Source organism: Natator depressus, chromosome 11 (assembly GCF_965152275.1).
Source record: "Natator depressus isolate rNatDep1 chromosome 11, rNatDep2.hap1, whole genome shotgun sequence".
NCBI classification, from domain to species: Eukaryota; Metazoa; Chordata; order Testudines; family Cheloniidae; genus Natator; species Natator depressus.
The window spans coordinates 61,362,522-61,380,596 of NC_134244.1; the positions used below are offsets into that span (position 1 = coordinate 61,362,522).

Genomic DNA, 18,075 nt, shown 5'->3' on the forward strand with positions numbered 1-18,075 from the left:
AGAATGCTCATACTAAAAGTTGCATACTTTGCCAATAACTTTGTGTTTCCCATGCAATTGTTGAAGATTAAAGAGTCTTCTCTCACAACCCAGATTGTACTGGATAATATGGAATCATGTAAGAAAGACTGCATCTTAATATGTGCACACAGACTGTCTGAGGGGGGTGGTGGGATGGGCAAGAGGTGTTGGGTAGAGTGATGGGCAGGAGTTCCATAAGGTGGGGTATAGAAACATGAGCAGATGAGGGGACAGGGTTAAAAGCTTGGGGACGGGACAAATTAAGGTTGTACAAGTAACTTTAATTCTGGCATTTCCTAACTTCTGAGTGCTTGACTTTGCAACATGAACAATGCTCTCTCTCTCTACGTAAGTGACTGCATTTAAAAAAAAACAACTTAAAATTTAAAAAATAACCGTCGTTTCTTTATATGGAATTATATTGACACCCACCCCCACCCACCCCCGCACATGGGTCATCTGTAGAGCTGCAATGTTATATCCATAGAACAGTCTTCTTGAGCTAATGGAGCAACTGGTAGCAGTAGAAGGCTGTTACCTTCTGTGTGGACAGGGGTGGAGACATACACTTTGCCAGTTGGCTTCACAGCTGTTTGCTACACAATAAAGGAGTATAGAGACTCCAGAATAGTGGGTTCAATTCCAAATTCTGTAACGGATTGCTCTCAAGGGGTTACAGAATCATCTTCTTGTGTCCCCTTCTGCTTCCATCCCAGCCCTTCCTACCTCTTTCCCCTCCTCTGTTGTGCATCCCCTTTGCCCTATTCTTGTTCCTATCCTCCTCCCAGGTTCCTACCCTATCTTTCTCCAGCTTCTGCCTCTATCATTTCTCTTGTTCCTGTCCCCCATCTGCTCCTGTTTTTTAACACACTGCCCTACTGAGTTCCTGCCTGTCATCCCACCCTCTACTTTTCCCCCTCCCAGATCCCATTCCCTACCCCTCTGCATTTGAGTCAGACTGTTTCCTCATCATCATCATTAGTGCCTAGGCACTGTGCTGTAGGGTAAGTCCTCTAGGGAGTGTAGAGATGTCACACTTGTACCTTCTTCATGCAGTCTTTGATTCCTTGGCACACTTCCTGCTGGTGGAGAAACTAGGCAGCCCAAGTTGGAGCAGTTGCAGGTTGCAGCTACACAGACCAGTAAGGAGTTCGTTACCTCTCTGCTGTTCATAGTTCCTGTTCATAATAAAGAGTGTATCTTGATGCCACTCTGCTCAGCAGTGAGATACAATGTGGTGCCAGGAATGGGGCACAGCGTGCTGGAAGACCTAGTGAGAGATAACATTGAACTGGCTATTACAGAGCATGTGCAGCTGCAAGTGACTCCTCCACCAGCCATGAGAATCAGTGGAAAAGCTGAATATGCCTCGAAACAATTCAAACAGCAGTATGAGCTGTGTATGAAAGCCACTGGGGCAAATAAACTGGAGGATGAGCAAAAGATTGATCTGCTCTTAACAGTGGCAGGCACAGAAGCCTTAGATGTATACACTGTGTTCCGTACAGATGGTGGTGGGGAAGGAGAGAAAAGCTTTGCAGAAAAAATGAAAATGTTTAAGGATCATTTTGTTCGTAGAAAAAATGTACTGATGAAAGAGATGTCCAGGATGAGACCACAGAATGAAGGGGAAACAACAAGGGAGTTTGTCAGACTTAAAACTAAAAAGTCAGTCCTGTGAATATGGAATATTAAAAGACTCTCTTTAAAGACCACATTGTTCTGGGGTGTAACAAAAACAAAGGCTATGAACAGTTACTAAGGGAGATGGATTTGACACTAGAAAGAGCAATATGTATGCCAAGCAATTTAACAAACAACAACAAAGCCTAGAGAAAGACACACACCACATAACTGAGAGTATCAGAACTTAACCAGCAAGGGAAAGTTCACAAAAAATAAATTGGCCAAGGACGGGCACATGGAAACCAAGAAGCAATGCCAGCGATGAGGCAACCAGCATATGTATAGGAAATGCCCAGCATTCAGGCAAATATGTAGAAACTGTAATAAGCCCAACCATTGTGCTAAAATGTGCAGAGAAAGTGCATGTATTGGGTGCAGAAAGGAATTCCTTAAGTGAAGAGAGAAAGCTGTTCTTAAGCACAATATTGGAGGAGGCTGAAAACTCAAAAAGATTGGCTAATGAAAATGTGCACAAATGGTGCTAATGTGAGATACAAGATAGACACTTTTCAGAGTAGCAGCCGTGTTAGTCTGTATTTGCAAAAAGAAAAGGAGGACTTGTGGCACCTTAGAGACTAACAAATTTATTTGAGCATAAGTTTTCATGAGCTACAGCTCACTTCACTGGGGCACAAGTAAATGTGATAACAGAAAATGAAATTCAGATGCAAGGAGCACAAGAACGTGGGATTTTGAAAAGTGTCCATGAAAGACTACAATGGAGGAACAATTCCAGTGCTGGGAGAAAAGGAGTACTTGTGGCACCTTAGAGAGTACCAAATTTATTTGAGCATAAGCTTTCGTGAGCTAGTACAGACTGATGCTTCAATACAAAGGGAAAACATAAAACTAGAGTTTGTGATAATGCACAGAGACAAGCAACCAGACTTTTGCCTACACACAAGAGATGTTTAGTATACATCCTCTTAACAAGACCATAGAGAGTCAGAAAGAAAACATAGAACTGGATATTCAAGTATTGCTATATAAAGCTGTATTCCCAGGAAATGGACGTCTCCCAGTAACATACAAGATATGGTTAAGAGAAGATGCAGGACCTGTGGTTCATGCTACATGAAAAGCTCACCAACCTTAAAAGGGAGGCTAGAAGAGGAGTTGCAAAACATGACATCAAATACTATCATTTGGAGAAAAGAAGAGTCAACAGGTTGGATTCGCTCTTTAATAATTGTAGAGAAAAAATGGCTGTGTTCAGACCCTAAGGAGCTGAACAGAAACATAAAAAGAGAATACTCCCAGTTGCCCACAAGGATGTGAACTGTTGTCTGAAACGGCAGGAGCCAAATTCTTCAGCAAGTTAGATGTATCGAGGGGATTTTGGCAAATCATCTTTTGAACACTGAGAGCTCCAAGATCTGCACTTTCAAAACAGAACTTGGCAGATACTGCTTCCTAAGACTGCTTGTTGGTGTATTTTTGGCTCAAGAAGTATTTCACCCTACAATGAGCCGTTTGCTAGAGGGTCTGGCAGGCATAAAAATGTACATTGATGATGTAATAATTTGGGCCAATTCTGTCATTGAGCATCAGGAATGAGGAGAGTACAGTAAATTGTCAGAGCTAATAACCAATTGAATAAGACCAAATGTCAATTTCAAACAACAGAAATTACATACTTGGGAGAGATTGACTTCCGAGGGGAGCTTTCCGATCAATCAAAGATTCACGTAAACCTGAACATGACTTTTATGACTTTCCCTATAGTCGGAGTGTCAGAGCAAAAACTCTCACAAACCACTGACTGCACTACACAAAAAGGTGCCTGGAGAAGCACCACCAATGGTACAGTAACTGCTTTTGAAAAAGAAAAAGTATGATGTAACTCTGGAGTGCCAGTTGTTTGCCAACACAGGTGTCAGCCCAACCCCGCTCAGCCCCAGACCCCACCTGCACTCCACCCCTTCCCCCTAGACGCCGACCCAGGCCCTAGCCCCACCCATCCCTTCCCCCTAGACACCGACCCAGGCCCTAGCCCCACCCACCCCTTCCCCCAAGATGCTGCACCGCCTCTTCCTTTCCTGCCCAGTTCCGCCCCCTCCCCCGTTCCTCCCCTTCCCTGCTAGTGCCTCCTGCATGCCGCGGAACAGCTGATCGTGGCGGGCGAGAGGCAATGGGTGGGGAGAGGAAGGAGTTGATCAGTGGGGCCACCAGTGGGCAGGAGGCGCTGAGGAGGGGGCGGGGAGGGGCTGGCTGCCAGTGAGTGCTAAGCACCGACTAATTTTTTTCCATGTGTGCTGGAACCCTGGAGCACCCACGGAGTTGGCGCCTATGGATGCCACATTAGTAAAGCCAGACACTCTCCCAAGAGCACAAGCTCCATCTGACAATACATAGCCTGGAACAGACAGTAAACACGCACGTGAACGTGACAAGTGGCAGGTATATGGGATGAATTGTATACAGAAACAGTTAAAGATGAAATGCTGCAAGGAGTGATACAAGCAATAACCAAGGGAGTCAAAAATCAACCCTTACCTCCTGCATACCCCTACTGTAAAAAGGAGGTTTCAGTGATCTCCGGAGTGCTCTTGAAGGGAACACAGATCGTGGTTCTCCAAGGGATGAGAAGGAAAATATTGGAATGAATACATGGAAGCATACCTGGGAATAACCAAATCAAAAAGGAGAGCTAGCGAAGTTGTTTTCTGGCCGCAGATGAATAGTGACATTGATGGCAAGCAGCTGTGGAACATGTCAGAAGTACAGAACTCCTCTACAACCGATGTACAAATACTCCATTGCCAGATAAAAACAAAGGATGACCAAGGCTATGGCTACATTACAGCATAAGTCGACATAAGTTATGTCACTCAGGGCATGAATTAGCCACCTCCCCCCCCCCCCCCCGAAGCAATATAACTTATGCCAACTTAAGCACCGGTGTTGACAGATGATGTCAGCGGGAGAGTTTGATTTCGCCACTCGTTGGGGGTGGATTAAGTCAGCGTCAGAGGTCTCTCCCATTGGCTTAGAGCAGCTCCACTAGAGAGCTCTCTAGCGTAGCCATAGCTGAAGAAGTCTGTCGATAGTGAGGAAAGGACTGGGAAAGCACGATCGGACAGAATTTTACAATAAAAGAGCAAGACCTTCCACAGTTAAGAAAACAAAGAGTCAGTGAGAAATGGGCAAGAAGGGCACTGGCCAGTCAAAGTTAAAGTATGGGTGAGGTGACTCTTCCATCACTCAGTGATCACAGATGAAGGCGCAATCTTACTAAGGAATCATAAGTGTCTGCTCAAAGATACCTGACAACTTGGCACAGATGTGTGTCTGCTCTCACTTCACTTAAGATTAAAGCAATTCATAAACTGACCCTGTTATTGACCATGAGATTGACCAGTCTGTTACAAACAAGGATTTGACAAAAGAGGGTGTGCAATACAGCAGATTGGGAAGACTGCTGAAATGCCCTAAGAGATTGAATGAGACATATTAGGGTTGTGTTTAAGTGACCTGAACAGTTGAGTCAGAGTTACTGTATTTGTAATAATTTGATAGTGTTTTGAAGTAAATCTTCCAGAAAGTGTACAGATGCCACACTTCCTGTACACTCTAGATACAGTCTTTGTTTTCTTAGATACACTGCACGGCTGGGGGCAGAAACAAAGAACACCAGCACAAGGCTGCAACTACACAGAATAGTAGGAAGTTTCTTGCCTCTTTGTGTACATAGTTCTATTCATAATAAAAAACTTACCTTGAAACGGGACTGCCCATCAGTGAAATAGAACAGGCACTAGCAATAGGGGTCGTTCACAGCATCGGATACATGGTTACTCTACTCTCAGTTCCAGCACTGACAGCCCTGTGTAACGGGATGACCAACTGCAGAAAAAGTCCTGATTCATCTCTGAAGATCTGAGATGTATCGTGCTCTGTGGAGATGGCATATGTGTCGTCCACTCAGTATGTAGGAGTTGTGAGAGGCTAGAACATGCCCAATACAATTGGAATCTTCAGAGAATTTAGCTGCCAGACTTTAACAAGTCTTTATTGAGCATGGGCTAACCAAGATTTTTCAGAGGCTTGTAACTTGACCAAATTAGATCAAATTTTCATGAACATGGTAAAACACAAGTCTGACAGCAGAGCTATTCCCCTGCCAAATTTCAAGTCCCTGCTCCAAAGCATGGAGGCACTAGAGCATCTCAGCTAAACAGCTGTAAGAATATTTTTAACATGGACAAAAATACCACGGTTCCCTAACCTTGTTCTCAAAAAAAGCTGAACCATTTTAGCTGAAACTTTCCAAAAATAAAACCAGCATGAGGCAGATACACAATGTAGGAAAATTCACCCTGAATGGTTATATTTAGTGTGATATAGTTTTAAATTCTCCATTTTCTCTAACCTCTCTCACAGTGCCTCAGTATAAGTGCAAATGCTGTGTAAAATTTCCTGCTTATTTGGAGATTGATTGATATGGACTTCACTGATCAGTTAAGGATAGTCTTCCAGCCTGAATTGCTTGCTTATTTCTATGTAAGACAACCTCTTAAGAGTATTTAAACCTAGTTTTTTATGTATTACTTCTTTCTTGTGGAGGTGGGAACTCTGTGCATAACCTTCTCCAAACCCGCTGTTAATGATGTTCTATTAATTATTTGCCAGTGATGCAGGCAGTAGCTGCTCCCCATGGAAATCAAAGGCATCACCTCTGTAATAATCTTGCCTACATTTGTCCAGACAGAAGTCCTAACCCTAGGTCTGCTTCATGGCCTTGTCCAGTTCCAGGGTTGTATTTAGTTTAGCTGATGCAGCGTACCATGCTCTAAGTTATTGAGAGCTGTGTAGTGGCTTCCTGTCCAAACCTAGCAATCAGAGCTGTTTTCTGACTGAAAAGCTCTTTCTGTGCTGATCAGAGAGGTTTTCACTTTGCCCTTTCTTTTGCAGTGATTATGCTTCCCTTGTCTCTTGTTCCTCACTCTCCGCCTGAGACAGACACCACAGTGCCTTTTACTGTTGCACACGTTTTGAGTGATTTTAAGCACCTTTATGTTGTATGCAAGTCAATGCTCTAAATCCATTTTAGCACTCACTAATTTGGCAATAATGGCAGTCTCCAGAATGGCAATTAATGAACAAAAGAAGGTTGCATTTCGTGACCTAGCAACCAGGTTTCCCTTAAACTGGGTTTCTGTCTTTTCATTTTTTTAACCTCATGTCAAAGTCCCTAGGGAATGGCAGTGTAAATTGCTTTGTGTAGACTCTTATGATGATTCGACATTTGGTGCCAATGCTTAGCTTTTCCCGTTTCTTTTAAGATTTCACTAATTTATTTTTTTATTTCTCAGCCCTTACTTTTCACACAGAAAAATGGATATTTAAAATGACTGAGACTTACTCCAGAATTGCTGCAATAACAGCATAATATCAATATTTCTGCTTTTCTTGTGATCCTAGACTCTCTTCAGTAGTGACAGTGAAATTGTAGGTGAAAGTCTCTTGTTCTGATGTCATCCAGCTACTTGTGGTGGTAACGCCTATCGACGCTGTTTTATCTGTTGTGCTTTTTAGTATGGCTTAGAGTACATAAGCTGCTTTTATTTTCTACCTTTATTGGTTCCATTTCCTGGCTTGTCATATACAAATTAAGTGAAAACCAAAATACTATTTCAAATCGAGTCAGATCTATGCATTTCCTACATTTGCCTCCTGATTCGTGTATCTCAGAACTCTCACTTTCTTTTTAGCTTTCCTGCCTCTTGAAATCCATTTTTGTAAGTGAAAAATCTTGGTAAATTGCAGTGCGGCACAGCTATTATATTAGCAGTAACCTCCCCAAAAAATTCTGTCAGCCATGATCTGGATATGTTCATAGACAGAAGACGTCTCCTAGGAATCTAGTTGATTTCTCCTGACAAGGAAAGAGGCCGCATCTCTGGGCAAATAAGTTTGTATTTTGTTTGTTTTGCTAGAAATTTTTATGCTTTGTTCCTGAAAAACATGCCGAGTGAATTGATAGCATAGCATAGCCTTCAGCTTACGTGACTTGAAGCGAAGGTTTTGGATAAAGACCTTGTAGGAGATCTGGGGAGATATTCTCACAAGAAATTTGTTTGCAAATAGCTACCGTTCATGCAATCTGAGCCATTCCAAAAGCCAAAAATTTGTTTTTCATAAGTATTTTTGTGAGCTCTAAGGATACGTCATCTCTAACAGGGACCTTTCAGCAGTGTCCTGAGTTGGGGTGATTGCTGTCAAAGGTATAGGAATCATTGCAAGCCTTATGTTTGGTCAGAGGGGAGCTCCAGAAAACCACTGGTAAAATGTCTCTTCCCCAAATCTTAGCTGGAATCTCTATAGAACTTTGTTTATCTTGATAGGTTTCCGAGTAGCAGCCATGTTAGTCTGTATTTGCAAAAAGAAAAGGAGTACTTGTGACACCTTAGAGACTAATAAATTTATTTGAGCATAAGCTTTCATGAGCTATAGCTCACTTCATCGGATGTATTCAGTGGAAAATACTGTGGGGAGATTTATATACATAGAGAACATGAAACAATGGGTGTTACCATACACACTGTAAGCAGAGTGATCACTTAAGGTGAGCTATTACCAGCGGGGCGGGGGGGGGGGGGAGGGAACCTTTTGTAGTGATAATCAAGGTGGGCCATTGCCAACAGTTGACAAGAACGTCTGAGGAACAGTGGGGGGGGTGGAATAAACATGGGGAAATAGTTTTACTTTGTGTAATGACCCATCCACTCCCAGTCTCTATTCAAGCCTAAGTTAATTATATCCAGTTTGCAAATTAATTCCAATTCAGCAGTCTCTTGTTGGAGTCTGTTTTTGAAGGTTTTTTGTTGAAGAATTGCAACTTTTAGGTCTGTAATCGAGTGACCAAAGAGATTGAAGTGATTGAAGAGATTGAAGTGTCCAGTTTGACCAATGTACATGGCAGAGGGGCATTGCTGGCACATGATGGCATATATCACATTGGTAGATGTGCAGATGAATGAGCCTCTGATAGTGTGGCTGATGTGATTAGGCCCTATGATGGTGTCCCCTGAATAGATATGTGGACACAGTTGGCAATGGGCTTTGTTGCAAGGATAGGTTCCTGGGTTAGTGGTTCTGTTGTGTGCTTGCTGGTGAGTATTTGCTTCAGGTTGAGGGGCTGTCTGTAAGCAAGGACTGGCCTGTTTCCCAAGATCTGTGAGAGTGATGGGTTGTCCTTCAGGATAGGTTGTAGATCCTTGATGATTCGTTGGAGAGGTTTTAGTTGGGGGCTGAAGGTGATGGCTAGTGGCGTTCTGTTATTTTCTTTGTTGGGCCTGTCCTGTAGTAGGTGACTGCTGGGTACTCTTCTGGCTCTGTCAATCCATTTCTTCACTTCAGCAGGTGGGTATTGTAGTTGTAAGAATGCTTGATAGAGATCTTGTAGGTGTTTGTCTCTGTCTGAGGGGTTGGAGCAAATGCGGTTGTATCGTAGAGCTTGGCTGTAGACAATGGATCGTGTGGTGTGGTCTGGATGAAAGCTGGAGGCATGTAGGTAGAAATAGCGGTCAGTAGGTTTCCGGTATAAGGTGGTGTTTATGTGACCATCGCTTATTAGCACCGTAGTGTCCAGGAAGTGGATCTGTTGTGTGGACTGGTCCAGGCTGAGGTTGACGTTGGGATGGAAATTGTTGAAATCATGGTGGAATTCCTCAAGGGCTTCTTTTCCATGTGTCCAGATGATGAAGATCACCAATGTGAAATGTGATATATGCCATCATGTGCCAGCAGTGCCCCTCTGCCATGTACATTGGTCAAACTGGACAGTCTCCACGTAAAAGAATGAATGGACACAAATCAGACATCAAGAATTATAATATTCAAAAACCAGTCAGAGAACACGTCAATCTCTCTGGTCACTCAATGACAGACCTAAAAGTTGCAATTCTTCAACAAAAAAACCTTCAAAAACAGACTCCAACAAGAGACTGCTGAATTGGAATTAATTTGCAAACTAGATACAATTAACTTAGGCTTGAATAGAGACCGGGAGTGGATGGATCATTACGCAAAGTAAAACTATTTCCCCATGTTTATTCCACCCCCCACCGTTCCTCAGACGTTCTTGTCAACTGCTGGAAATGGCCCACCTAGATTATCACTACAAAAGGTTCCCTCTCCTCCCCCCAGCCCCCGCTCTCCTGCTGGTAATATCTCACCTTACGTGATCACTCTGGTTACACCCATTGTTTCATGTTCTCTATGTATATAAATCTCCCCACTGTATTTTCCACTGAATGCATCCGATGAAGTGAGCTGTAGCTCACAAAAGCTTATGCTCAAATAAATTTGTTAGTCTCTAAGGTGCCACAAGTACTCCCTCTGTTTTTGTTTATCTTGATGTTGTTGTTAAAATTAATTACATTGGTTACATTGTATTTTAAAGCCACTGAGTGTAATGGATATGTACAGTTAAACATATATCATTGTTAGGGCTGTCGATTAATTGCAAATTAATTGCAAACTGCGATTCACTCAAAAAAATTAATCACGATTAATCGTAGTTTTAATCACACTGTTAGACAATAGAATCCCAATTGAAATTTATTAAATATTTTGGATGTTTTTCTACATTTTCAAATATATGGACTTCAATTACAGCACAGAATACGAAGTGTTCAGTGCTCACTTTATATTATTATTTTTTATTACAAACATTTGCACTGTAAAAATGATAGACAAAAGAAATAGTATTTTTCAATTCATCTCATACAAATACCATAGTGCAATCTCTTTATAATGAAAGTGTAACTTACAAATGTAGATTTTTTTTCTGTTACATACCTGCACTCAAAAGCAAAACAGTGTAAAACTTTAGAGCCTACAAGTCCACTCAGTCGTACTTCTTGTTCAGCCAGTTGCTAAGACAAACAAGTTTGTTTACATTTACAGGCGATAATGCTGCCCTCTTCTTACATGTCACCTGCCCTCTTTCGAATGTCACCTGAAAGTGAGAACAAGTGTTCGCATGGCACTTCTGTAGCTGGCATTGGAAGGTATTTACATGCCAGATATGCTAAACATTCATATGCTCCTTCATGCTTTGGCCACCTTTCCAGAGGACATGCTTCCATGCTGATGATGCTCGTTAAAAAAAGAATGCTTTAATTCAGTTTGCAACTGAACTTCTTGTGGGAGAATTGTATGCCTCCTCTGTTTTACTTGCATTCTGCCATATATTTCATGTTATAGCAGTCTCGGATGATGATCCAGCACATGTTGTTCATTTTAAGAACACTTTCACTGCAGATTTGACAAAACGCAGAGAAGGTACCAATGTGAAATTTCTAAGGATAGGTACAGCACTTGACCCAAAGTTTAAGAATCTGAAGTGCCTTCCAAAATCTGAGGGACGAGATATGGAGCATGCTTTCAGATGTCTTAAAAGAGCAACACTCAGATGCAGAAACTACAGAACGTGAACCACCAAAAAGGAAAATCAAACTCTGCTGGTGACATCTGACTCAGATGATGAAAATAAACATGCATTGGTCTGCACTGACCAATTTTGTATCGTTATCGAGCAGACCCCATCATCAGCATGGAGTCATGTCCTCTAGAATGGTGGCTGAAGCACGAAGGGACTTATGAATCTTTAGCGCATATGGCATGTAAATATCTTGCGACACCGGTTACGACAGTGCCATGCGAATGCCTATTCTCACTTTCAGGTGACATTGTAAACAAGAAGAGGGCAGCATTATCTCCTGAAAATGTAAACAACTTCTTTGTCTGAGCAATTGGCTGAACAAGAAGTAGGACTGAGTGGACTTGTAGGCTCTCAAGTTTTACAGTGTTTTATTTTTGAATGAAGGCTTTTTTGTACATAATTCTACATTTATAAGTTCAACTTTCATGATAAAGAGATTGCACTACACTACTTGTAATGGGGGAATTGAAAAATACTATTTCTTTTGTTTTCAAAAATAAATATAAAATGAGCACTGTACATTTTGTATTCTGTGTAGTAATTAAAATCAATATATTTAAAAATGTAGAAAACATCAAAAAACATTTTAATAAATGGTATTCTATTATTGTTTAACAGCGGGATGAATCGCTAATTGCGATTAATTTTTTTAATCGCTTGACAGCCCTAATTGTATTATTTTTATCTCTATGTACTTTAAATGTAAACATTAACTTTTCCTTCCCCAGAATCTCCTGGCAAAGATTTTGGTCCCACTCTGGGCTTAAAAAAGTCCAGCTCCCTGGAGAGCTTACAGACGGCTGTGGCTGAAGTCAGGAAGAATGAGCTTCCTTTCCACAGACCCAGGCCTCACATGGTCCGTGGTCGGGGCTGTAATGAGAGCTTCAGAGCTGCCATTGACAAATCATATGATGGACCTGAAGATGCAGAACAGGGTATGCTGTTTCATGTACTTATTTGTGAAACTTCCGCCTCTTAGTACAGACTAAGGCTCCATTAAGCAAAACATTAAAGGAGGTGCTGAAATCCAGTTGAAGGCATTAGAATTTAAGCATGTTCATAAATGTTCTGCTGAATTAGGGCCAAATTACTCTGTATGCTGTCCTAGGGCCTGAGCCAACTTCCACTGAAGTCTTGGATTGACTTCAGTGGTGGGGTGGATCACGCCCTGAATCCACAAAGTTTTGTGGAACTATTTTGTTTTCAATTTGTTTTAAGTAGCATCGGTCTTAATAACTTCTGCTGCTGTTTTGTTTGTTTTATGGCAGTGAGTCTCATCTTTTTCCTTTGCAGCTCCCTTTTCCATACTGAGACCACATCGGAACCCCCTTCCATCTAGCAGGAGCCCTGTTTAGCAATACAGGAAGGACAGAGTGGCCACAACACCTTGACCCCACTTGTTCATGACACCTATGGGGGTCACAATTCCCAGACAGAGAACCCCCTGCTTTACAGCATGAACTGCATCGTTAGGTTCAGTTCTTGAGTTCCTAAAGTGAAACTACACTCGCTCTCCCCTAAGCAGTCAGAGTAATTGTCTTGCTGTTCCTTTTAGAGACACCAGAAATAGCCTGAGAGCAAGGAGTGACTGCATTAGTTTTGTATAGTAGTTAGGATATGCAGGTTCTTAGAACCTCTTGTTGAAATAAGCTCTCGCTGTTTGTGTCCCAGCTTGTGGGCTTTCTTGACTTGATGGAGGTTAACAAGCCAGATTTCAAAAAGAAGAATGTTTTACTACATGTCAAGATTTTCATTCCAGAAATAATAACTAGAAAATAAGTAGCGATAATAATTCTGTGCTTAATTTACAATAGAGCCCTGCTTGAATTAACTAGATATGTTTAGTCTGCTTTTTAAATGATACAATTAAATGAACGTGCATTGTGAACTATTGCAGCACTTTATTCTACATTGATTCCATATTGCACGTTTGCATTTTCCTGATCATAAATGGCCCCTAACTCTTTTTACTGATTCTCTTTCTGTCTCTGCAGATGGTCTGTCTGATAAGAGCTCTCTCTCTGCTCAAGAAACTCAGAACTTTGAATTAGTCCCGCAAGGGAATCCTGAACTAGAAGATGTAGAAACCAAGGCAAAGAAAGACAAAAAAAAAAAAGAGAAGGAGAAGAAAAAAGGAAAGAGCAAAGCTAAAGTCAAAGAGAAGAAGAGGAAGGAAGAAAATGAAGATCCAGAGAAGAAAACTAAGAAGAAGGGTTTTGGTGCCATGTTGAGGTATGGTTCTTGTGCTTAAAACATATGCGCACACGCGCATACAGACACACACACAGATTTTCCTGAAGAAGCTCATGAAAATATTCTGTGAAATCACTGATGATCTCATGAAACAGCCAAAAATGTTTGTCAGCCAAAAATGTTTTTCAGTTAAAAAGAAAGCACTATCTATTTTTATGCCAAACCATTAGCTAAGGTAAAAGAACTTTAGCAGGCAAAAAAATTTGTGCCCCTGAAATTCATGTGCATTTGGCAGGAAAACTGTATGAGGTTTGAGGATAAAGAAAATGCATTTGGGGGCAATGTTTGCTGTTTCCAGGTATTACATTAAACTTTTGGAGGCTACTGGTATATTCTGGCCTGTAGGCCAACCTAGTATGGAAGAAAACCCTGGTGCAGAGTTTAAATGGAAGAAGTGTTTTGCTGTAACCTCAGAAATTCTACTTCAAAAATGCCCTACAGATCATGCTTTTCAAAATATAGAGATTGGGACATTCAAACTAGAGCTTTTGTTTCCTCTTGATGTCCTAGACACACAGCATAAGGAGTTTGTTTCTGAAGTGTTATGTGCAAGGACTTAGCTCTTTTTCTTCCCCATAATGTCAATACAAACCTACTAAATCTGTGCACACCATTTAGACATTTTCCAGGTGTTTACGGACTGCCAGGGTATGATTGTCCAAACTATACGTGCACAAGTGTATGCTTAATTTGCACATACAATTACCACAATGATTAATGAGAACAAGATAGCTGTCCATAAATGCACAGATATACATACTATTTGAATAATTATACATGCTAACTAAGTGTGCAGTTTGCACACACATTTGTATTCATCCAGTTTAAAGAAACCTGGCTTAAAATAACGAAGCTGTCATTTTTTTTTAAAATTAATTAGAATGGTGAGTTCTTCAACAGCTCTTCTCTTTGTGTATCTTTAGTCTCATATCTGCTTTTGTTAACCCTGTAGAGCTAATAAAGCTGTGAGAATGGAAATTGGATTGCACGCTAATTTGGCAAAACTGTCATTATTCTGGCTCATGCATCACCAGCAGATCTATTGACTAAGATCTACATTCCAAATCTTTATTACTGGTGAAGATGTATGCTTGATTTCAGATCCAAGGTCGAGTTTGTTCAGTTGGCAGTGTTATTGATTAACAAGAAACATGGAACCACAGGACTCTAGTACTACTGATTCACTTTTTAGAGTATAACTTCACTTCAAGCAAAAGAAATACTGTTTTTCTAGAGAGAGAAAACAACATGAAATCTGCATGTTTCATATTTTGACTACATGTATATATTATTCATCTGAACTTTTCCCACAGTTAGACTGAATTTTGATAGGGAGTCTTATTGACTGATATTTTTCATTATTACTGTTATTATTTATCCATCAAGCACCACAAAAGGACAGGACAAAGATGGAATTCCTGCCCCAAATTGTTTACAGTCTAAATTAAGACATACGGAAAATGGAGGAGACAAAATTAGGTGGAAAAGAAGGGAAGTTTGCAGGCAAGGACAGTATAATTGTGTACTCACTTGGGAAGTTTGTAGATGCTTCTAAAGAGTAACTAAGGGTTTTCTTTTTGTTTTTCTTTTGTTTTGTGTTTTTTAAAGCATGATTATAATTTATATCTGTTTTAATGTTAGGGGACTATCACTTTAAAGCTTTCTTGAAGAGTGGATTTTGAGAAGGGAATTGGAGGAGGAGCAGGTAGATGCATGATAGGTGGGGTCAGGAAGGGTGTCCCAGCCATAGAGGGGAGCATGAAACAAGGAATGGAGATGAGCAATTTGGGCTGAGCAAAGAGGGCATTTGAGGAAATAAGAGTAGGACTTAGCAAAGAACCTAAGTGACTCAGAACACGTCTTACTGACTCTCAAATCAAACCTAAATGGGGGAGGCCAAATGCAGACTAGTATCGGGGGGGACGGGAGCCAATTTGGATGGCCTTAGAAGCATGAACAAGGAGCTTTTGCGGCACAAGTGAAGGAATTTTAGAAAGAGACTGAGTATTGTGATCGCATTAGGTATCAGAGGTGATATTCACAGCAAGGTTTTGGATTGATTAGAGTGAGGAGTGTGTCAGGAGGGTCAGAAGAAGGGATTGAAGTAAGAAAGGTACAAGATGATCAAGGATTTTAGCAGCAGGAATGTAAAGAAAGAGGCAGATTTTTAAGACGTTACAGAGGTGAAGCTGGCATGATTTAGTGGTAAAATATCTGTAGGGGGAGAGAGAGAAGCTGAAGATGACACAAAGGTTGTGAGTCTCTGATACATGGAGGAAGGCTGATAATAGTTAATATTTATAGTGAAAGAAGTGGTGGGAAGTTTGGGTTTTTTTATAAAGAAAGTTGAAGTCAGTTTTTGACATGTTGAATTCCAGCTGGCAGCAGGACATGTCATAGGAGCTATCGGAAATACGAGTGCAAACAAGAAAGAGAAAGTTTGGATGGAGAAGGAAACCTGAGAGTCTGTTCTAGTTCTAGTTACGAGGTTGCCCAGAAAAAATGTAGAGTGAGAGGAGGGTGAGGGCAAAGGACATAACCCTGTGGTAGACTGACAGAGGAAGGGAGGAGGCGCCAACAGAGGAGACACTGAAGGAGCAACTGGAAGAGGTAGTAAGAGAACTGGAAAAGCATAGTTGTTGAAACCAAGGAAGGAATAGGCTTTAAGAAGAAAGGTTCTGCCATATTGAAGGTCCCAGATCTAGGAAAATAACAATGGAGAAGCAGCCTTGAGATTTGGTCAGGAAGAGATCATTGTTAACCACAACACAGGTAGTTTCAGTGGAATGGGAGGAAGCTAGACTGTAAAGAGAGAGTTAATGAAGAGTTGTTCAAGGCGCAAATTAATCCACTACCTACTAGGAAAGTTACACTAGACTGTGGAGGATATTTGTATGCACTACAGGTATACTTACTATGCTGTATATAGCAATTGCATATTTTTCATATCTGTAATATGTCCATGTGAGCTTGCTTGTTTCTCTTGTCACCAGCAGTGCAGCTTAATGTATTAAAACCACCCCTAACCTTTGTCTTTAGTACGAAAAAAGTAACTGCTGCTATAGCCTTTCTCAGCTGAGATTTCTGAACATACTGAAATCGCTCCTGAACACTCCCTCCCCCCCCCCCCTTAACAACAAAAAATATCAAAGCTGTTACCAGTTGCTAACAGATTTCATTTAGTTCCTCATCTGTTGCTCAGCTGCTATTTACTTGTGGATTGTGAGGTTTTTTTTAATTAAAAAAAATTGCTTTCCTGTTAAATTTCTAATGGATTGAAGTTTTATTTAGGTGGATATGATTCAGGGAGACCATCAAGCAAGCATGTTTTTATTGTTCTAATCACTGTTTAAAAATTCAGTGTTGTGTTTTACACAGTTAAACAGGAATTGTCAGCTTCCACGTTTTCTGTGATTACCCCTTTTGGCCAGGTGTGAGATTTTTAAACATAGCTGAAGTGGGTTCTCAGTTTGTCTGTTTTTTAAAATCCATAATAACGTTTGACAGTGTTTAGTTGCAGGACACTTTATTGTACGATGTTTGGTGTTCTACCTCTTGGTGGTAAGGGCTAGGTATTGTGGGTAGTGATGTATTTATGACCTCCCTCGGTATTAGCCCATATATGCACTATCCAAAGAACAACAGAAATCTATTTGAGTACAATGTTTGCATTTAGCATTAGCTCACATAGCATCATTTTGTCTTTTACCATACTCTGTTACATTGCCTCATAATGACTTATAAAGTGACCCAACGTAGGACAATGTAATGAAAGTCATTTGATGTTATATATCAGGTAATAATTACTGTATATTAAATATTGTCATTAATGGAGCTGTGATTGAATTTATGCCATAACGTCAGGAAAAGCCAATGTCTAGCACTAAGCAGTTATTCTTTTTGACTATACCAAAATATTCTCATTCGGTTACACTCTAAACTTTTATATATTCCATAGAGACCCGTAACAGCAGCGAGACTAGACAGTATCCCATTAAGTGCTCAGTTCAGCCCTTTCTTCCTGCACTAATCATTGTTTCAGGCCAAGGCAAGGTTTGGGAGGCGTGCTCTTCCTCAAGTCAACTCTCTTCATCTTGAGGGATTCTTCATTTGCATGAGAAACTGTATGCTGTAATGACATACTTTATGCTTTAAATAAGGCCATTGTGTCATTCATTGTTTCAGAATTGCATCTGAGCCCTTTCTAAATTACTCTTTTGGCTATTTTGAAGGGTTAATTAACTCCTTGGTGCAGGGCATTGGAATTTCCTGATGTTGAACATTAATGTAAAATGCATTAGCACTTAGCATTGGGAGCTCTGGACAGATCTAACCGAGAAGTTAATCTGAGGAAAATATCTTTTTCCAGAGTTTGCTAGGTGATGGACTCTAGATTCTTAATTTGTGGTCTATAGTTATTTAATTGTCCTGCCTGTCATTATAGACTTTCCCCACAAAGCTGGGCTTTAATTCATTTTTTAAATTAAGTTAAAGACTGAACCTTTAAATCACCAAGGGAATGTGACATCTGTCCTACTCTGACCCTGATCCCACCTCAGCTGCTACGGGCCTAGTATATAATAAATGTAACATGTCTATGGCCCTGTTATTACCTTTTCCACATAGTGGTTGTAAAATTTCTGGGTAGCCATTCAGCTTTATGG

The 18,075-nt window shown here is 40.8% G+C and overlaps 1 protein-coding gene across 1 annotated transcript in view; it reads left to right on the top strand.

The window, feature by feature from the left end:
- The window catches only part of PARD3B (par-3 family cell polarity regulator beta), a 617,867-nt gene that overhangs the window by 424,661 nt on the left and 175,131 nt on the right, over positions 1-18,075 (top strand). The window contains exons 17-18 of the mRNA XM_074967987.1: positions 11,887-12,093; positions 13,153-13,390. Of these exons, the coding sequence (XP_074824088.1) occupies positions 11,887-12,093; positions 13,153-13,390 (445 nt within the window). The remainder of the gene's footprint in view (positions 1-11,886; positions 12,094-13,152; positions 13,391-18,075) is intronic.